Source organism: Notolepis coatsorum (assembly GCF_963971535.1).
Source record: "Notolepis coatsorum genome assembly, chromosome: 5".
Lineage (NCBI taxonomy): Eukaryota > Metazoa > Chordata > Actinopteri > Aulopiformes > Paralepididae > Notolepis > Notolepis coatsorum.
The window spans coordinates 203,729,865-203,753,355 of NC_140169.1; the positions used below are offsets into that span (position 1 = coordinate 203,729,865).

Below are 23,491 nucleotides of genomic sequence, written 5' to 3' on the forward strand. Positions count from 1 at the left end.
TATTATTATTATTATTATTCTAGTCTAACAATTATAGTTGCACTTTTCCAGATTATGGACCAAATATGACCCATGTCCCTTATTGGTCACTCTACCAGTCTGGAATAACGATTGTCCTTCTCTACATCAAGTTACAATCAGCTTTTATTTGTATGTACACAATGTCTTTAATTCCTCACGATTCTTTAAAAAGCTCCTACAAAATAAACACAATGAGAACCAAACAGCCACAAGGCAGTGTTTGTTTGTTTGAATGACTTGGTTGTGTTTGTAGCTCATTGTGTTTTTATATATAAAGCCATTCTGTCTAACTACCAGTAGTCATCTGTCGTCTGCTGTCACCACCACCATTCATCCCAGGTGTCAGGCTCCTCATTCACTTCCATTCATTTGGAGGAGCTAGTTTAATCTGTCAAAAGTACTTGTCTTAGCTAATGTTGCCATTTTTAAATGATCAGAAAAAGGAACCGTTTCTCACTTGAGGTGTAGTTTGACCAACTGTCAACTTTTCACAGAATGTTTAGAATCTTTCCTCCATCAAGGCAGCAGGTAACCATAGTAACCACTCCCGACATTCAATGCAGGGAATGTACCTTCGACTCAGAATGGTCTGTTTTATTGAAATCTGCACAGCAGTAGTTTGTTTATACTTGAGAAGTATGACTTGGTCCTCAAAATGAATGGAAGTGAATGAGGAGCCTGACACCTGGGAGGAATGGTGGTGTTGACCGCAGACGACAGGGACAGCAGTGGTCGCTAGATTACTAGTAGATGACTTGGATAGAGGTTAAGACTGAAAACCTGACAAGTTTTACTAAAGTGAAATATCCCTTTAATAAGATCACTAACCTGGATCAATCTCACTCATGTGTTGAGAAAATACATGGCAATACAAACATTTTCAGAATGATCAACTTTATCAAAAGTTTCAAATCTATGGTCAGATTTTCATCAGAAGATAAAATCAAACTTTAAAAAAGGTGTTTTGGCACAGATCTGGTCTTGGTGTGGCTGTGTAAACAGACTTTGGTATTTGGATCCAGTTTCAAGTCTGAAGTAGAGTCCATCCACTTTCCTTTCCTCTAGGACTCGTCTTTGTCCTGGACGTTAACTAACCTTTTCTACTTTAGGAACATCCTGGATATAACCCCCCACACACACCCCTGGACCTGGTTTTGGACTTGACTTGAACTGGACTGAGGTGGTCTTGACTACAGTTTAACAGACCCCTGTTTAAACGCACATGGCAGATCAGATCTGTACCAGGTTTCACATCACATGTCAACAGTTAGAGAAACAGTCAAAAGTGAAGGTCACACCGGTGATGGTTTCCAGGTGTACGGTGTACCTTACAATATTTATCATAGAAAGGTAAAGCAGTCATATAATCTGATAACATAACTATCATTGTATAAAAGATCTATTTAAACAAACTTCAAACTTCAGAATAAAATGTTAAAAATAATACAATTTAAATTTTGTTCGATTACACTCCTGGAATGTCCTCATAAAATAAATTATTATCATAAAAATGTTTAAATAAACATGACTATCACAAATAAACATTTTCAATATTTCAAGCATTCCAGTTCAAGCATCCTGGTACTTAAGACTACTCTTCAAAGAGCAGGAATTATCCTTTAATGCTTCTGTTAAAATTGAAATGGTTTTGACAAATAATAGATTTGATTAACTTTTAAACTGGAAACATGTATTTCCTGGAGAAAAAAAACCCTCAGTCAAACTAATGTTTCTAAATAAAGAGCTAAAAAAAATAAACCGATTACACTACTGGCAAGAAATGTACAACATATCCAAACTAATTGTTATGCATTGATTACACTACTAGCAAGCAAGTAATGTACAACATATCCAAACTAATGGTAATGCATCAATTACACTACTAGCAAGTAATGTACAACATATCCAAACTAATGGTTATGCATCGATTACACTACTAGCAAGTAATGTACAACATATCCAAACTAATGGTTATGCATCGATTACACTACTAGCAAGTAATGTACAACATATCCAAACTAAGTAGTATAAAACAAAATGTGAACTAGTCCTCGAAGGCCAATTATGTTAGTTTAGTGCAAACGCTGGGGAAAGGAACTAATGAGGGTTTAAAAACTTGCCACCTAGAATATCCACACACATCATAAAAACGATCAATAAAACATTCATTTGAAATACTATATCTAATAAAACACTATTTAAAAAAAAATCGTTTAAATAATTAATTAAGCGTCACCTAGATTTTGAAAGACTGTCATCAAGCACCATTATCAAGAAGCCAAAGCCGAGGACAATTTCAACCATATTACACATCATCCATCCATACTGGACTTTCATCCTTACTAATATATTCATCCATACTAATAGAGGGTTTCCTCCATACTAATATATTCATCCATACTAATATATAATATTAATATAACTGAGAGGGCATACATACCCTCATCTCGCACCTTGTTGCCCATATGCACATGTCCAGGGCCCCGTTCCCCGTACCTGGATAACTGAGTTAGCCGGATAATTTTCGGTCAAGCCTGACTTAAGCCGGACCTTCCCATTCCCCGAAGCTCGATTGTCTAAATCACCATGACAACAGATCAAAAAGTTTGAGCCTGGTCGGGAGCAGGGTTAACTTCAGTTAGCCGGATGAACCATGGCCAAGCCCCCGCAAAGAAATGACAGCTCGCTTCCTGAAATGATTCTCAGTCTAGGATCTGCATTATACCATTCTGAATTACGTTTCTGTGCTTCGTTTTCCTAGAGGGGGCTTTTGAAATGTATAATAATAGAACTAAATGCTGATAATAAATCATATTGAGCCTATAGATTTACTTTGTCCTAAATAAAATAATGCACGTCATATACGGCGCTCGGAGTCGCGATACACGCTGCATGTGGTTATTTTAATAACGGCGCATTGCAAATGTGAATCCCGCGGGGATATTTTTAATGAATGAAACCTATCGGCCGTTTGGCTCTGATTAGTTTCGTATATTCTCCGCTGTAGATTTGCTTAACAGAGCGCCCGGATTGTGTTTCATTCAAGCATAAAATTGAAGTGTCTCTGCGTGGATTGTGGTTTTTGTGTGATATTGTAACTGGGATTAAAATGTCTGATGAGATGCGCTGTTTGACGGATTTGAGAAATTGAATGAGCCGTTGACGTCACATTAATGCATTTGAGAATAAAGAGATAAAACTTCATTTTTTGGTAAGAAAAATATTCTAAACACGGGTCTCTCGTCCATTAATGCATAAACAATGAGTATATCCCGTCTGGCACAGTGGCGCAGCGGCTAGTGCTGAATCCTCGCAACCGGGCGACCGGTGTTCGAAACCCCGCGTTTCCAATATAGTTCTTTTGGAATATAATATTAATGATTATACGCAAAAGTAGCCTAGTTTTAAGTTAAAATATTATAAATCTACATGCATTGAGGATGTCATTCTTTATATAGCTCTCAACGTGCACCAAATTGAATTATTCCTACATTGCAAAAAGAAGGAAAAGACTAGGAGAAGTGGGATTCGAACCCGGGCCGCCTGTGTGAAAGTCAAAAGCAGAAACCGTTACACCACAGTGGAGATAAGTAAAAGATCCAACCATCAATCAATGGGTAAGAGAGCCGTATCCTTATTCTGTATAACAGTTTAACTCATTATTTTCGCTAGCAAGATCTCATTTGATTATTCAATCCATAAACCTACTGCCAGCAGGCAAGTTTAAAGAAATATAATCTGATTGATTGAGGTAATGAGGGACTTAAAATTAGCCTATAGATAACGCATTTAACTTGTCGGCGAGGCGATTGAGCCCTGCAATCTGTTAATAAAGTTTTAAATCAATTAATCAATCAATGCCGTTAGAAAATCAGGATCTCTGCTATCGATAAGTGCTGGATTTTCAACTGAAGCGGCCGCGCGCACTTATCCTGGGTCTCAAGTCTGGTTCGAGTTAACGAGACTGAATCCACCTTCGAGGAACAGGAAAATCCCGGCTTCAAACATCGGGTTAACTGAATCTGGATAATGGGACTCTTGATCAACTTAGTTGAACCAAGTACGGGGAATAGGGCCCAGAGTTAATTATATTGTATATTGTTTACACTGCCTTTTTATTCTATTTTTACTTCTCCACTGTACTATAATTCTGTGACCTGTACGTCTTCTACTACCTGTACCCCCCCTCCCCCATGCTGCTATGATGCCTGAATTTACCTAAGGGGATCAATAAAGGTATATCAGACTGGGGTTTGCACCATACTAATATATTCATCCATACTAACAGACTGGGGTTTCATCCATACTAATATATTCATGCATACTAACGGAGGTGTTTCATCCATACTAATATATTCATGCGTACTAACACAAGGGTTGCATCCATACTAATATATTCATGCATACTAACAGGGCACTATGGCAGCAGATCCTGTGTGTTCAGTTCAACCCAGCAGACTAGGATGGTCTCAGTCCTGACATATTGTTGGTAAACAGAACTGAACCCAGAACCGCAGATTAAACCCCCTACTGCAGAAGAACTGACGAGACTGCATCACAAGATGGAGTCTAGCAGAGAGGAGGAGGAACATAGAGAAACAGAGTAGCACCACCCCCTTTTCATTATTCTAAATCACCACCATCATTATCATACTAGTAGTGACCACCACTACCACCATCATCATTATCATCATTATCATCATTATCATCATCATCACCACCACCACAACAGAATCTGGTATTAAATAGTGATGGCGAGATGAAGCTTCATGAAGCATCGAGGCTTTCCATCCAATAGTGCCATACATGTGTTGATGCTTCATGGTGGTTCATTTGCTCTACTGTGCCATCAAGTGGACAATAAACGTAGACTAGCTGAGTTTAGGGAAGAGCAATATATCAACATTTATTGTTAATCTGTTATCTTTTTTTTTTAAATCATCATCAGTTATAATGCAGTGTTGTTGTCTAAATGGGCCCCAGGGTTACACGGCAGGAAAACAGTGACGTTGCATTTTCAAATGATTTCGTTTTGCACGTCCCAAGTCGAATGGCAACAGCGTTTTAGCTGGCATTTTTGCTAGCCCACGTGGGAATGCTAAAAAGGTGTTTTCGTTGTCACAACTCCCTTGGAACGGTGCCATCCAACCTTGCGCGTGCCATGGACGTTGGTGTCTAGGGCACGCGCGAGGTTGGATGGCACCGTTCCAAGGGAGTTTTGACAACGAAAACTCCACATTCACGTCCGACATTCGAGGCTATATTGTTCGTTTTGTACTCCAATGTAACTTCGAGCAGCAGTATCACCTCGTCATCGATCCAAGTAAAATTGTTCTTTCGTACTTTTTGCCATAGCTACTTACTCTTGTTGTCCTGTACAGTGACTAGCTGTGTTTATAGCTCTGTGCTCGCGACGAGTACCTTCCCGTGCATGCTCAGTGTTGAATTCAGTGATGAATGCCTGCCCGCGCTTTTGCGACATCGTTGCCGTCTGACCTTGCCTAGGCTTCTGGCAACGAGGAGAGCTCAGGAGACAATGATCGTCTAACCTGACTGTGTATTTCACGAGTGAAAATGCAACATTTCATACATTATAAATTTCATTGTATACTTGTATGCCGTGACAAATAAAACTTGACTTGAACATCGCTGTTTTCCTGTCGTGTAATAACCCTGGCCTAAAGCAAATAGTAAAGACAGATTAACAAGAAATGTGAGAATGTCAACTGAACATTCCAGTTTCAGTTTGATACTATAGCACCCGGCAATATGATGAATGTAGATTATAATGAGGTTGTTGTTCATACCAAAGCAGATATTGTGATACATGTAAAAAAGGTTGTTCTGCTTAGAGGGAGGCAGTTTTTTTCATGCTCAGACACACCTATCTTCAGATTCTGAAGGAGTGTCGTTTTCAAAATCAACACAAATCAAACTCTCATCTTGGTTCTTGAAGTTTGAAGATAGCATTAACCCTTTCAGCTGTGCAACGTGCATCACAATGGCTACTGGCCACTGAAGGCTATGGAGTTCTGGAGTTCCACGGTGGCATTCTGAAATAACATTTGAGAAAGAAATGTAAACACCTGAAAGGGTCAAGTCTGCACATGCTTCAAAATCAATCCCACGACAGATTTACTGATGATTAATGACAAAGAAGTACAAGCGCTTAACAGAGGCCTGTCAGAGGCAGGTTGACCACAGTCCTGAGAGCTCACATGATTCTGTAACTGCTCCACTGACGTGGTAATAAGATATGGTCAAAGATACCATGATTTGAGTGAATTTTCTGTTGCTATAGACGGCTTCAAATCGACAACGTAAACAACGCAAAGTTAATTTCCTGTCACCGTTTGCTAATCAAATAGCTGACAGGAAGTACATTTGGGTCCAAACTGTTGCCCTAGCAACATAATGCCAGCGAAACTGTCTGCATTTTAATTTGTTGTTGAAATATGGTGAATGAATATGGTTTGTTTCCATAGCAACCATTCCAACACAGAGTACTTGTTGATACAGAGTAGCGATATGAGAAGAGAACGTTTTGCCCACGTTTGTGTGGTTATCTTTCTTCCAACCACTTTCAAAAGAAAATATCTACTTTATGTGCTGTGGTGATGCAGGTAAAACACTGAAAAAGCACGATATTACTGTTCCACTGTGACTCATTTACAAGATCCAGTAATAGCACGTCAAATTATTACATTTGGCTGATATATGATACATTCATCACCATTAATTTAGCCTGGTATAGGGAGGTGTAGTCTGACGTCACTTTAGTTTACCGCGTGGTCCACCCATATAGGGATTTATCATTGGGAAAATATATTATCGGCTATTGTAATAATTCTGCCTAATGAACATTGGCAGGCTTTCCATTTTTGCACAAGATGAGTTCCCTTCTATCACTAACATTATTGTTTGAGCATTTTTTTATTAGTCTTCTCCTCCCCTCCCCCTCTCCCCACTCCTCTGAAATACCCCTCCTCTCCTCTCTGGTCTACCCCTCCTCTCTCCTCTCCTTCTACTCCTGATTTGCAGAATACAAACATTTGTGCTGTTCTTTTTAATTAACAAAAAGGGTTGAAAATATTTAGGGCTAATCAGTAACTAAATCACCACCAACAGGCCCACAGCAGCAAGGTGTGGCATCACCCTGTACGTCTGACATCACCTCATACTTCTGACATCACCTCATACTTCTGACATCACCCTGTACGTCTGACATCACCTCATACTTCTGACATCACCTCATACGTCTGACATCACCCTGTACGTCTGACATCACCTCATACTTCTGACATCACCTCATACGTCTGACATCACCTCATACTTCTGACATCACCTCATACTTCTGACATCACCTCATACGTCTGACATCACCTCATACGTCTGACATCACCTCATACTTCTGACATCACCTCATACGTCTGACACCACCTCATACTTCTGACATCACCTCATACATCTGACATCACCTCATACTTCTGACATCACCTCATACGTCTGACATCACCTCATACGTCTGACATCACCTCATACTTCTGACATCACCTCATACGTCTGACATCACCTCATACGTCTGACATCACCTCATACTTCTGACATCACCTCATACTTCTGGGGCCATTTGGGGAACCTGCTGGAAGTATCTGTTCAGCAACATGGAGGTCCTCTGGAGCCAAGGTTGTGTGCTGCTGTGACCTGAGTCTCATCCAGCAGGACCTGGGTTTCATCCAGCAGGACCTGGGTCTCATCCAGCAGGTAGATATGACCTGGGCTGACTGGACTACCACATAGAATCATCCCCAGGCGTCTCATCCTGTACGGGGGCGGGGGGGGGGTTACCACATATAATCATCCCCAGGTGTCTCACCCTGTGCTGGATGAGGGGGGGGGGGGGGGGGGTACCACATAGAATCATCCAGAAAGTTTCAGTAAAGATGTCTCACTCACACAAAATAAGACAAAAATTACTCTCAAATAGTCTCAACTTCGTGACTCTCGCTGTATTGGCCTCTGTAGCAAACCCACCCGTCTACCAATAATAATTAAAAGAAAAAAAAAACTACGATTGATTCAGCCGGTCTGGTAAGATAATGGTTCCTATCATAGAACAAGTGTACAGTATATGGATCCGGAAATAACATAATTCTTTTCTTTTCTCCCTTATAAAGGATGTGTGGTTCCATAGCACTACCATGACATCATCATCATCATCATCATCCTAAACACCCCTGATCTGCAGAGACTGTGCTAGGAATGAAGGAATGAATGAAGGAAGGAAAGATTGGAGGTTTTACATGCTTGAACAGAGAGGGAACAAAGAGGAAATGAGATATGAATGAAATATTGAACTAATTTCCCTATGCAGAGAGAGTTGACGGTGGGTTCCGATTAAAAAATAAACCAAAGGACAGTAATATCGTACATTTTCCATCTGTTCATTGACGGATCAATGTAGCTGCAGCCTTATTTAGTGTATCGTGCAAACATACTGTTGCTGGTCTGGACTGGTCCTCTGAGCTCTTCTTCAGTCAAATTTTCGCTGCTGCAGGGTTTAAATCTGAAAGATGGCCAAATCCTCCACCATTGTCATGTCGCTTCTAGGTTCTTCTTTCTCTCCTTCATGTGTTAAATCGGGAGTAGTTAAATCTATTCCAGAAGTGAAAGTGAAACTTGAGCTACTCTGTACTGCACAAACCTATAAAATAGCTCTGCTGTCCATGCAGACACTTTCAGTTTATAATGTTGTCAGACTAAGTATTGATAACACGCTTAGTATTTTACAAATTCAAATATTTTTTTTATTTGATGAACATGGGTAAATATGCGAAAGTGAACTAAATTGTTTTTATTTCTATAAAAAGACAAAAAACAAAGCATACCCCGATGGGCAAGTAATGTACTCGGTGGATGCCTGAACACAGTAACACCGGTACCACGGACTCATGTGATGAGCTTTAGCTGTCGCGGCTGCAGACATTATTAAGCTGCTTGGCTGTGGGCTGTTCGGACCGTTCTGATGGCTTTGATATATTTCACAGTCTGGCTAGCTATCGCCGGCTAAGCTACACAGACATCTCAGTTGTTGTTATTGTTTTTTATGTTATGCACTGCAGTCAGTGTAGCCATGGAAATGGTTGCCACAGTTGTACCTTGTTTGTTTTCCAAGTGAACCGCAGGCTGGGAAGATATCACTACATATCAAAGTGATCAGAAGAGAATGTAAGCTTTACTGAAAATTCAATTGATGACTGGTGTCTTTTGAGGCTGATGTTTCATTAAATGTTGTGTGCACTTGTATATTGTCTTCATCTTCTGCTATGTGACTCCTGGCTCCTTGTGTGTGTGTATGTATGTATGTATGTGTGTGTGATCAGCTCCAGTCAAACAGCAGAATGCCGGCCAGTAGGGGCAGCAGGTTGAGCAGTAGCAGCCAGAGAGTGCCGGTCAGCCCAGGAGAGCAGGAGCAGGGGTCTGAAACAGAACACAACACAAAGACACACTCAGAGAGAAGACTCACACAGAGACAGAGAGAGACAGAGAGATCCAGGGACATATCATACTCGCTCTGGTGATTGGCTTACACACCAACTTTTTGGGATATTAGCTTATTTGCCATCTACCCTGGAGTTAGACAAGCAGATACATACCCTTTTCTTCTCTGTGCATGCATTAGGCTTAGGGAACAGCCTAACCTAGTTAGCCTAGCTTAGCGTCATTCACTGGAAGTAGGTGTGCCAGTGTAGCCTAGTTCCCAACAGTCACGAAATACACTCCAAAACGTTCCTGTAAACATGTTGTGACCTGTGTATTAACCACGTGGAGAAATAAACCCCTGCTGCCTGGGCGCAGTGATGTCATCACCTCAAAAGCACAGTTTTTCAAAAAGCAACAGGGCTTTTGAGGTGATGAAATCACTGCGCCCAGAATTTCCCAAAAAGTTGGCGTGTTCCTTTAACTCATTCAGTGCCATGCCCGAGTATAGTCGGGTTATCTCGCCAGCGGTTGAGCGCCATACCAGAGTATAGTCGGGTTTTGATCCTTTGATCATTTTCCTTTGGTCCCCGTTCTACACAGTCCCTCGGAGCCTCCTGGCATAACGTTGGAATTGCAATGACGATCGAAAGCCGCCAGGTGGCAGTATCGCCTACCTTATGAACATGGGCCAGCTATTACAGACCCCACAGCCCCAAAAACAACTAGGTACTCTTTGCGAGCAGCAGTAAGCAGAACGCGTTCGAAAATCGCGATCACCTAGAGCGAACTATTGGATATTATGAAAAAGACTAAATGGATTATATGGATGATGATTATGGACGATAAGGTGCGTTTGTTGGACTAAGCACTACTGGTAAAACATAAAACAACTATAATCAAATCGACCGATGAGGAAACCTATTCGGCTCCATGGTATAGTCTGACCCGAGCACACAATAGTAACCTGGCTGCAATGCAATGGCGAGCGAACTATTGGATATATAAAGAAGACAAAACGGATTATGGATGATGATTATGGATGATAAGGTGCGTTTCCACCAGACTATGATGTTGGACTATGTTGGACCAAGCACTACTGGTAAAACGTAAAACAACTATAATCAAATCGACCGATGAAGAAACCTATTTAGCTCCGTGGTATAGTCTGGCCCGAGCAGATGAAGTAGACGGATGAAGGCATATGTATTGATCCTGTTCTGATTCAAGACGTTTGGACTCGACGTGAGAAATGGAGTACATCTAAAACAAAGCTAACGTCTTTTTTTACGTGTACTTTACAGAAACTCCATCATAAAACATGCGTTTATATGATCGCTGCTTCGGATAAACGACCCCCCCCCCCCCCCCCGCCTGGTAATAATGTGTCTCAGGCGAGCAAAAAACATGATTTACGCATACCCGCAGAAAACGTTCTGTAACTCGCGTTCCAGGAAATCAGCTTGGATTTGAGTGAAACAAGGCAATGTTAATATTGGAATTGTGAACAAACGAAGGTATGTAGAAACAAACCATTTTTTACATGTTGTACTACAAATAGTTTGTCAAATGAGCCATACTGTACTATTGTCTCCATAGCTATAATATAGAATATACAATAGCTCCACAAAGATCATGAAATATCGCGAAAATGGTCACGAAAAGCTGGCCCATAGACAGCACAGATGGGGGTACACGCTGGCGCTGAACGAGTTAAGGTTCTCAGAGTTTGCACTGAATTAAGAAAATCTGCTTTTAGCTTCTGTGCCCCAGAATATGGAACATTTTGCAAAGCAGTTTAAAACTCAATTCATTAGTATCCATTGGTCAGTTTAAATAAGATAAGATAAAATAGTCCTTAATTGATCCCCTTGGGGAAATGTGGGCATCATAGCAGCATAGGGGAGGGGAGGTACAGGTATGGGGAGGGTAATAGAAGAAAGAAATATAGGCAATACAATTAAATCTGGCTATAAAAATATAAGAAAAATAAGCAGTATACACAAGGTGCAGGTGAGGGTCTGTACCCTAACGCCGGGAACGCACCAGGGGCGAGCAGGCACTCGCGGGGTTTCGTGCGAGAACAGCTTGCGTGGCCGACCACACCGAGTCCGACTTCAGAGCGGGCGGAAGCGCACAGAGGAAGGCACATTTACATTGGAACAGCTGTAAATGCCTAGTCTATGCGAAGTCAGTCCCTGTTTGAAGATTTTTTAAAGATTTCCAGTTACAGTGTTCTATTGTTCTACCGGCTAGCGGTATGTGATGTAGAACTACCATATTGTCCTGAATATAAGACTACTTTTTTTCAGTCACAAATTACATAACGTGCTCTGGAGGTTGTGATAAACTAACATTATTTAGCCCCTTTCCCAGTTAAGCTAGTAGGACATGCCTGGTATCAGTCAATATACTGCAATCACACAATTCATGACATCACTGGTTTCACGCTAACTTAAAGACTGAACCCTGTACCGTTAACATTAAATGATCCGCTGGCTAACCAGTAGGTTTCCGAGGGTTGAAGCAAAGTTAACCAAGGTCAGGACTGAGGAGGAGTCAGAATTCACATTGTAAGATCATGGTGATCAATCAGGCAGTTTGACTGAAATATAACCTATGGTTCCATCTTTCACTTTGAGATATAAATTATGTTAGAAATAGACCGGGTACAGTCAGGCTAGATCAGGCTACAGTAATCAAATTTAATTTAGTTTAAATAACATTTATTGTATTATTTATAACTTTTTTGTGCCTTTTTATCTCATGTAAACATGGGAATATATCCCTAGTTTGTTTTATTCAATGTGTTACCATTACTGACCAATAGGATTAGTAGTAGGTGTCGAGGGGTGGAAGCTGATCTCTAGACACCGACCTATCCACTCTGTGAACGTGAATGACCAACAACAGTACTACTGACCAATAGAACCGCTCCAGGAGGCATTGCGGGGCGGGAGCTGGTGCGGGAGTGGACAGTCGTCGCAGAAGTCCGAGCAGGCGGGACAGACGAGGACTCCGTTATAAACCCAGTCGTTGACGCGGACGCTGACGCTGAGCAGCTGACCTTTGCGAGTGCAGAGGAAGGAGCGCTGCTGGACGTACACCACCAGGCCCTGAGCTGAGCACCACACCTAGAGCACGCACACACACACACACACACACACACACACACACACACACACACACACACACACACACACACACACACACACACACACACACACACACACACACACACACACACACACACACACACACACACACACACACACACACACAAGATTATAAAAAATATATATAATCTTTTATCTTTTATATAATCTCCCAAAATGAGATTAGATTAGATTCAAATGTATTGTCATCATACAGCACAAGTACAATACAACGGAAATAAGTTTGGTATCCAACCAGAGTGCAAAATGTAAGTATAATAGTAACATATATCAAGCCGTTTCTACACTGGCTCTTAGATGTGCGCAAGCAATGTAATAAATAAATAAAACCAACAATAAATAATATAATAATAAAAAGACGGTATATGGAATATTAACCTATTCCTGTATAGCTATATCCGCACGATTTAGTTTAGTTTAGTTCTTAGTTTAGTTTTATTATTTATTTATTTTCGGACATGATTGTTGAGTCATGACTATAAATCAAACACGCCAAAACACGCAGAGGCACTGTACAAAAAGGGCCAGAGCCGACTCTACTTCCTCAGAAGGCTGAGATCCTTCAATGTCTGTACAAGGATGTTGAGGATGTTCTATGAGTCGGTGGTGGCGGGCGCCTTCTTGTACGCTGTGACCTGCTGGGGCAGCGGACTGAGAGCAGGGGACACAAACAGGATGGATAAGCTGGTCAGGAAGGCCATCTAAGCTCCAGGCCATCAGGGAAAACCCCTCCCACCCACTATACACAGACTTGGCTGACAGGAGGAGCATGTTCAGTACAATACAATGGATCACTGTGCCTCACTGCATCACTGAGCACAGAGTGACAGTTACCATCTTCCTGGACTCTTAGTTTTGAAACAGCACTGTGCAATATTACACCTACTGTAGACCTCAGTATATTTTTACTGTATTTATTTACTGTATATTTTATTCCATCTTTATTCTATTTTATTCTACTCTTATCTTAGGCAATTTGATTTGATTTGTTTTGTTATTCTTATTCGTGACCTGTCCTGTCTAAATGTTTAAATGTTTAAATGTTGAGCGATTTGCAGTGTCAAATTTCCCTCTGGATAATAAAAGTATTTCTATTCTTCTATTCTATTCTATAAATGTAAAACATAATTGTTAATGATACAAATAGTGTTGTATTTATTATCATTATTTAATTCCACGGATGTCTGTCATATCGAAGTGATATTGGCATGACATATAAGCATGACATCTCATTGTAATGTCAATACTGAACGACAGTGTGCTTGTCAAGAGCTGTTCAGTATTGACATTACAATGAGATGTCAGGCTATTATGTCATGTTCTACAGTAGGACTTACTACTATAATACCTAATAAAACAAGTCATTAGAATAATAGAAGCCTACTGCTGGAACGATTCATTTCGCACGTATATATTAGTGATGTGCATCTCCATCACTGAGGCCGATGCGATGCGCATCTCGATACGGTGCCAACAATACGATACATTAACGATACATTTGAAGCACCGGGCGATGCGATGCGATACGATTCACCCCTGTTGAGATATGATACGATTCGATACGATTTGATTCAACATAAAGTGATTCAGGGCGATACGATGCAATTCAACACGATGCAAAATAATGATAACATTTTATGGTATGACAGAGGATTTGGTTGTATTCCTTATATGCAGCTTATATTATTATTAAAAATAAAAGAATCTGCCGAGCGGAGATTGCGTTCGTCACCAGCCCCGGAGCTGAGCTGGATTTGCCTGTTCGAATCCAGCTCACAGCTCCGGGGTTGTCACCAGCTTGGCTGGCCGTCTGCACTGATACAATTGGCTGTATCAGAGGGTGGGAGAAGCTGGCGGGGTGGGTCCGGGTCGTTGTAAACAGCGACTCCTACAGTTCGGTCGGGGCGCCTGCTAAGCGCGGATTGGACGTGAGGGGGATAGTGTGGTCCTCCCACACGCTACGCCCTCTCAATGAGAATCCGCGCTGCCAGGTGAAAAGAAGCGGTGATTGGCTGGACGTGTGTCGGAGGAAGCACGTGGTAGCCTCCACTCTCCCAGATGATCTGACTGTGGGGGGTAAGTGCGCAGCGACCAGGAAGGGACTGGGAATTGGCATACGACTAACATTGGGATGGGAGAAAATCGGAGGAAAATGGAGGGGGAAAAAGACCAATAAAAAAAATAAAAATAAATAAAAGAATCTACTGTAAGACAATTTATATAAAAACTCTTGGGTGCCTTAAGACTTTTGCACAGTACTGTGTTTTCTATCCACTTTAGCTAAAAACACACACACAATGTATATATACACACTACTGTGAGACAATAATAATCACACACAAAGGGATAATGGCTTATAGCAGACTTAATGATTTTATAATTAAATCCAGATAATGAAATTAAATGTTTATCATCAACTATCCAGTTAGTATTTATATTGTAACGTTTGGCCACTTCAAATCATTGAACGGAGAGAGAGAGAGAGAGCGTTCTGATGCTCCGTAGCTAACCACACCATGATGGCATTTTGTCAACAACACAGTTTGAACCTGGAGGAAGGAAGTGATATAAAGAAACAAATTGCCAATAAATGTGAAGTTATCTTTGAACCTGTTGTCAATATACCCCCCCCCCCCCATTTCCTCACTAATGGAACTGGTGTCACGTTAGTTAGTTGTTAGATAGTTTAGCGTTAGCTGAGCTAGCCAGCGGCTACTATCGTTAGCCAGCGGCTACTAGCGTTAGCCAGCGGCTACTAGCGTTAGCCAGCGGCTACTAGCGTTAGCCAGTTGCTCAATTCAATTCATGTCTCGACTTCCACTGTTTGTTGATAACTGTGACGCGGCTCTCGCCTTCTGTAGTAGCGAAGCAAAGATAGTATCTGCTGTGTGCAGTGCACTGCTGACAGAAGTGGATGAGAGGAAATTATATGAATGAATTTTGATTTAGAATTTTGGAATGCCAACGTAACGAACGAACGTTCGAACGTTCGGGCTCAGCCCAAATACAGTATATTCCACTATATGTAGCTATATCCACGGCAATCAAGTCAAGTCAAGTCAAGAGTTTTATTTGTCACGGCATACAAGCATACAGTTCTTATTTATTTATTTAGTTTGCAGTGTGTGTGTGTAATGCTGAGGACTATAAATGCCGTACTACTCTCAAAAGCAAGTGTCAGACCGTCTCTGTTCTTATATCACCCAGTCAGACCGTCTCTGACCTTATATCACCCAGTCAGACCGTCTCTGACCTTATATCACCCAGTCAGACTGTCTGTTCTTATATCACCCAGTCAGACCGTCTCTGACCTTATAGCACCCGGAGCCCCAGTCAGGGTAGCTCATTCTCCTGGTACACTGCTCCATGACGAACGCTGACCTCTGGTACAAACACACAGAGTCCGGCCCATACTGCTCTGCGCCGTAGTTCCTCCACCAGTCTAGATACACAGACAGAAGGAAAGACAGAAAGACAGGTAGATACATACACAGAGACATACATACACAGAGACATACATACATACACATACATACAGAGACATACATACACAGAGAGACACACATACAGAGACATACATACACAGAGACATACATACAGACACATACAGAGACATACATACACAGAGAGACACACATACAGAGACATACATACACAGAGAGACACACATACAGACACAGACATACAGAGACATACACACAGAGACATACATACATAGAGAGACACAGAGACACACATACAGAGACATACACAGAGACATACACACAGAGACATACATACATAGAGAGACACAGAGACATACACAGACATACAGAGACATACATACACAGAGACACACATACAGATACATACATACATAGAGAGACACAGAGACATACATACACAGAGAGACACACATACAGAGACAGACATACAGAGACATACACACAGACATACACACAGACACAGACATACACACACATAGACATACATACACAGAGACATACATACATAGAGAGACACAGAGACATACATACAGAGACACATACATACACAGAGACATACACACAGACACAGACATACACACACATAGACATACATACACAGAGACATACATACATAGAGAGACACAGAGACATACATACAGAGACACATACATACACAGAGACATACACACAGACAGAGACATACACACAGACAGACATACACACACATAGACATACACAGAACACGTGGACAGATAGACACATATAGAGGAAAGTTCAGTCTGTTATTTCCGTAATTAATACAGGTAATAAAGGTATTAGTAGTATCAGTGATCAAAAGTAATAAAGGTGTTAGTAGTCAAGACAGTATCTGTAATAGAGATATTAATAGTATCATTTACATTTACATTTAGTCATTTAGCTGACGCTTTTATCCAAAGCGACTTACAAGTTCTGTACGACAAGACAGCAAGAAGGGTACAACTATATCAGCTGAGTAACAATGTTCATCAAAGTGTTGAGTGCTACATTGTAGGTTAGTTTATTAGGACAAGTGCATGACAGTAAGGTTAGTCAGGGTTAGATATTTTATTTTTATTTTTTTATTATCATTTCAGATAATGGTTGAAGAAGTGCGTCTTTAGTCGACGGCGAAAGATTGGACGGGATTCGGCTGTCCTAACCATAATAAAGGTACTAGTAGTATCAGTAATAAACAGTAATAAAGATGTTAATAGTATCATTAATAAAGGTATTAGTAGCATCGGTGCTAAACAGTAATAAAGGTGTTAGTAGTATCGGTGCTAAACAGTAATAAAGGTGTTAGTAGTATCATTAATAAACAGTAATAAAGGTGTTAGTAGTATCATTAATAAACAGTAATAAAAGTACTAGTAACATGACTTACCAGGCTGATTCTCCTGTATTCTGCAGTAGGAGTTTCTCTGATATTCTCCACTGAGATGCCAACTGAACTCCTGGCTGAAGGGACAAAAATCTGCGATCTCCACAGCGCCCCCATAGGACGACACATGCTCTGCAGGCACCTCAGGGATCTCATCAAAATACTGAGACACACACACACACACACACACGTAGCAAGAGACAGAATAATGATTCATTAGGTACACAACAATTAGTTCCAAGATGCCTGCCAGTCTGCTTGTGTGTGTGTTTGTGTATGCAAGTTTGTGCGCATGTGTGTGTGTGTGTGTGTGTGTGTGTGTGTGTATGTATGTGTGTGTATGTGTGTACCTGGTACTCCAGAGGTAGATGGTGTATGTATGTATGTATGTATGTATGTATGTATGTATGTATGTATGTATGTATGTATGTATGTATGTATGTATGTATGTATGTATGTATGTATGTATGTATGTATGTATTGTTTAACCTTTATTTACCCAGGGTAGGTTCGCTGAGCACAGATGCTCTTTTTCAGCTACGCCCTGCTTCACATTCACACAGTTCCATTCATACCTGGGAGCTGCCCAGTACAACCACAGTCTGACACCGTTGGCCACTGGGCAACTCCACTGGAGCAGTTGGGGGTTAAGTGCCTTGCTCAAGGGTATGTAGTATGTATGTATGTATGTATGTATGTATGTATGTATGTATGTATGTATGTATGTATGTATGTATGTATGTATGTATGTATGTATGTATGTATGTATGTATGTATGTATGTATGTATGTATGTATGTATGTATGTACGTACGTACGTACGTGTGTGTGTGTGTGTGTGTGTATGTGTGTATAATGTGTGTGTGTGTACCTGGTACTCCACAGGTAGGCGTTGTGTGTAGTTCTGCAGGTTGCAGACGGCCACGGCCAGCTGGTCCTGCCTGCAGGTCAGCTGCAGAGGAGTGGCTCGCACCGTGTCGCAGTAGGGGGTCACTGCATGACGCCTGCAGGAACAACACAGTAGGGGGTCACTGCATGACGCCTGCAGGAACAACACAGTAGGGGGTCACTGCATGACGCCTGCAGGAACAACACAGTAGGGGGTCACTGCATGACGCCTGCAGGAACAACACAGTAGGGGGTCACTGCATGACGCCTGCAGGAACAACACAGTAGGGGGTCACTGCATGACGCCTGCAGGAACAACACAGTAGGGGGTCACTGCATGACGCCTGCAGGAACAACACAGTAGGGGGTCACTGCATGACGCCTGCAGGAACAACACAGTAGGGGGTCACTGCATGACGCCTGCAGGAACAACACAGTAGGGGGTCACTGCATGACGCCTGCAGGAACAACACAGTAGGGGGTCACTGCATGACGCCTGCAGGAACAACACAGTAGGGGGTCACTGCATGACGCCTGCAGGAACAACACAGTAGGGGGTCACTGCATGACGCCTGCAGGAACAACACAGTAGGGGGTCACTGCATGACGCCTGCAGGAACAACACAGTAGGGGGTCACTGCATGACGCCTGCAGGAACAACACAGTAGGGGGTCACTGCATGACGCCTGCAGGAACAACACAGTAGGGGGTCACTGCATGACGCCTGCAGGAACAACACAGTAGGGGGTCACTGCATGACGCCTGCAGGAACAACACAGTAGGGGGTCACTGCATGACGCCTGCAGGAACAACACAGTAGGGGGTCACTGCATGACGCCTGCAGGAACAACAACGACAACTGTTTCCATCTGTTTTTTTGTCTCTGTCTGTCCTCTGTTTCCATCTGTCTGTTTGTCTGTCTGTCCTCTGTTTCCATCTGTCTGTCTGTCTGTCTGTCTGTCTGTCTGTCCTCTGTTTCCATCTGTATGTTTGTCTGTCTGTCTGACCTCTGTCTCCATCGGTCTGTCCTATGTCTCCATCTGTCTCTGTCTGTCTGTCCTCTGTCTCCATCTGTCTCGATCTGTCTCTGTCTGTCTGTCCTCTGTCTCCGTCTGTGTCCCGGGGGTGTTGTCTCGGGCCGTCCCGATCCTGCATGTCTTCTCATTTGGCCGCTGTGTCCGTCTGCTTGAGTGTGTGGGGTCGTGTCTCCCTTGGCGTGGCTGCGGGTCCTGGGGCGCGTGCCCTGTCATTCCTCTGTGGAGTTTGGGGGTGGGGGCGTGGGATTTGCTGTTTTTCCTCGTGGTGGCGGGAGCACCGGGGCCGGGGGAGATGGGGCGGCCCGCAGGGGTGGCATTTCCCAACGCTGTGCATGGCGGTCTGAGTGGCGTGCGGGCTGTTTGCGTTTTCCTTCGGTCATGGCGTGCTTTAATGGGGGGGAGGGTGTCTTGGATGGGGATGTGGTAGGGATTGATGTGTGGGGTGTTTGGGGGACTGACTGTTCCGGGGGGGTTCACATGCCTTCGAGCAACATTGTACTATTGTACTTATTGTATGCCTATTCTTAAGTCTGCACGTTTACATTGTACTACTTTTATTGTCTTTTATACCTATTCTTATGTATATATATATATATAATTTATTATTTTGTCAATTTGTGTGCTGACTTTATGCCTATGTTCATTTTATACTTGCTGTGGTGCACTCTGGACTGCAGTCCATGTGTGAAGACAGTACTATATAGATCAGGGGTGGCCAACCCGCGGCTTGCGAGCCGCATGCGGCTCTTTGCCCGTCAATGTGCGGCTCTTCCATCCATACATTTTTTTTTTTTTTATGCCACTCATTCCATAAGGACGTAGAATAAACATTTAAAAAAAATTAAATGGTCCATTTGCATGTTCTTGGTATCTGAATCTAGGGACATATATGGATCAGTTTCAGAAATAGTGTGTCTGTTACTAGGCTTGAGTAAATTGTAATGAACCAAAGGAGAATATCAATTCTATTTAAAAAAAAAAAAAAAAATTATCTTTGACTGTGAATAACACCATGCTAAAATTGACCAGACCTGAAAAATCTAAGCAAATGAATAAAGGGAAGATGATTAAACAGAAGGTTTTGTAGATACAGTACTGAATTCTGCCATCTTTTTTATAATTTCTCCACCATTTTTCATCGTATTGCAACACCGTTTTTTGCAAGACGTTCACAGAAAGGTAGAGAAACTAACTGCGTTCTGTTTTATGGCAATAATGTTCAGGTTTTTGGGAGATAATACCAAAAAATAAAGAGAAATAAAAAAGTTAATCCAGAAGTCAGATGATTGGCAGGGGCTGGTGTGAGCTGGGTAGGGTAGTTTTTCGAAATTCGAAAGCCCTGAGTCTCTTCCTTCAAAAGACTACACTCACTTTTGGCTGTGCCACTTCCTCCTGTCAATATGCGCCGGTTCCCGACTCAATGCCCTGAGATTTCTATAATCGTGTATTTCACTAATAACAGTTAAAATAATTGGTAAACAAACGTAATGCTGAAAATATACACTTTTACTGTATATCTCGGGCTTAAGAGGTTAACCCTGTGAGGCCCAAATTAAAAAGACATAGCAACTTCAGAGGCCAGAGGGTGGAACGTATAAACACATTTACTATCAAATAGCATTGTGAGGCTGAACAACAGGACCAATTGACTATATGTGCTTAACATTTTTTAAATAAACATTCTTTTTTTAAATGGCTAAAAGTAGGGATGTCCGATTATCGGCCTACCAATATTATCGGCCGATATTGGCATTAAAATGTGATATCGGAAAATATCGGTATCGGTTTAAAAAAAAAAATATATATATATATATATATATATTTTTTTTTTACATTTTATTTAACCTTTATTTACGCAGGCAAGCAAGTAAGAACAGATTCTGATTTTATTTATTGTCAAAAGTATGCATAATGTTGTGTTAATTCCACGACAAGAGATATTATTCCGTTTTTTTTCCAGTTTTTTCAGTTTTTTTTTATTCAGTTTTTTTGGGGGGGGGAGAACCCTGCATATATCAGTATCGGTTGATATCGGTATTGGAAATTAAGAGTTGGACTATATCGGTATCGGTAAAAAAGCAAATATCGAGCATCCCTAGCTAAAAGTGATTTTGTAATTTTGCAACCGTGGGTCTCACAGGGTACTTTTAACCCTGTGATGCCCAAATAAAAAAGACATTAAGGCCAGAGGGTGAGACCTATAAACACATGAAGGGTGCCGTGACTGAAAAAAAAGGTTGAGAAACGCTGGTATATGGTGTGGCTCTTTGTGGTACCACAGTAAATTTTGTGGCTCTTAGTCTCTGACTGGTTGGCCACCCCTGATATAGATAGTTATTCATATTTATTATTGTTATATTGTAGAAATGTGTGCATTGAAATGTCTGTAAAGTCTCGACGACATTGAAATTGAGGGTGACCTCAATTGTAATTTCGAGAATAAAAAAAGGTTGATGATGATGTTTGTCTGTCTGACCTCTGTGTCTGTCTGTGTATCTATCAGTGTGTCTGTCTCTCTGACCTCTGTCTCCGTCCGTCTGTCTGTCTCTCTGACCTCTGTCTGTCCCTCTGACCTCTGTCTGTCTGTCCCTCTGTCTGTCTGTCTGTCTGTCTGTCTGTCTGTCTGTCTGTCTGTCTGTCTGTCTGTCTGTCTGTCTGTCTGTCTGTCTCTCTGTCTGTCTGTCTGTCTGACCTCTGTCTCTGTCTGTCTGTCTCTCTGACCTCTGTCTGTCCCTCTGACCTCTGTCTGTCTGTCCCTCTGTCTGTCTGTCTGTCTGTCTGTCTGTCTGTCTGTCTGTCTGTCTGTCTGTCTGTCTGTCTGTCTGTCTGTCTGTCTGTCTGTCTGTCTGTCTGTCTGTCTGTCTGTCTGTCTGTCTCTCTGTCTGTCTGTCTGTCTGTCTGTCTGACCTCTGTCTCTGTCTGTCTGTCTCTCTGACCTCTGTCTGTCTCTCTGACCTCTGTCTCTGTCTGTCTGTCTCTCTGACCTCTGTCTGTCTGTCTGTCTGTCTGTCTGTCTGTCTGTCTGTCTCTCTGACCTCTGTCTCTGTCTGTCTCTCTGACCTCTGTCTCTGTCTGTCTCTCTGACCTCTGTCTCTGTCTGTCCATCCAGAACTTGCAGCTCTTCATGACAAAGTCACAGCCCAGGCTGCGGCCCCAGTCCAGTCTCTGGGCCATGCTGTAGTTGGCCCGGTACCAGCCTGTGTCCTCCATGATGGCCAGAGTCAGCCTGGAGAACACTCGGTTCTGGGTGTGGGAGCCGGTCATCGCCTCGTTCTGGAGGACAGAGATTCATTCATCATTATCATCATCATCACTATTATTATTATTATTATACAAATTACTGTAGTTGTCATTATTATTAAAGAGGATATATTTTTGTCATTTTCAACAAGTTAGTATTTTTGATATTGAAGTAAATATAAGTCTTTGAGGTCCCTAAACATGTCTTTTAACCCATTCAGTGCCAACCACGAGATCAGTCGGGTTAACTCGCCATGCGTTGAGTGCCAAGACCCGAGAAAACTCGGGTTTTAATCGTTATTTCTTTTATTAGCAATATCCATAAATTTTTCATCCATCCAGCCTGACGTTATCATTGGGAATGGGTCTGAGCTCGAAAAGGGCAAATACCGCCGCCTATCGTCTCCTGGATGGTATTGCACATCATTGGATTGGATTGGGTGGGACTGTGCATCAGAAAAAAACTCCGCTCCCGGGGTTTCCCTTCTCGGGCATGCAGTATCTGTTACCACATTCACTGGGGAGGCTAGGAGCAGCTTTCGATTATGTGTTTTGGACTATAGCAATCGAACAATAAACGCAATCAATATTTGGAATGGCGATGAGGAATTGGATAAATCTTTTTGCAGAACATCTGATGTGAGGTAAGGAGTCTATGTTACCAGTCTTGGGTTAATCAGATGTTTTTTTCTCCGCCATCGCAGCAGTGTGTGTGTGTGTGTGTGTGTGTGTGTGTGTGTGCATGTGCGCGTAACGTTAGCGCTGACCACGGCATGGATAA

At 42.0% G+C, this 23,491-nt stretch overlaps 1 protein-coding gene across 1 annotated transcript in view; it reads right to left on the reverse strand.

Moving 5' to 3' along the window:
- Positions 1-8,846: 8,846 nt before the first annotated feature.
- The window catches only part of lmln (leishmanolysin-like (metallopeptidase M8 family)), a 98,838-nt gene continuing 84,193 nt past the window's right edge, over positions 8,847-23,491 (reverse strand). The window contains exons 11-16 of the mRNA XM_084313880.1: positions 22,556-22,743; positions 18,417-18,549; positions 17,550-17,709; positions 15,989-16,119; positions 12,425-12,635; positions 8,847-9,501 (exon numbers count right to left, since the gene is read on the reverse strand). Of these exons, the coding sequence (XP_084170006.1) occupies positions 9,401-9,501; positions 12,425-12,635; positions 15,989-16,119; positions 17,550-17,709; positions 18,417-18,549; positions 22,556-22,743 (924 nt within the window). The 3' untranslated portion in view covers positions 8,847-9,400. The remainder of the gene's footprint in view (positions 9,502-12,424; positions 12,636-15,988; positions 16,120-17,549; positions 17,710-18,416; positions 18,550-22,555; positions 22,744-23,491) is intronic.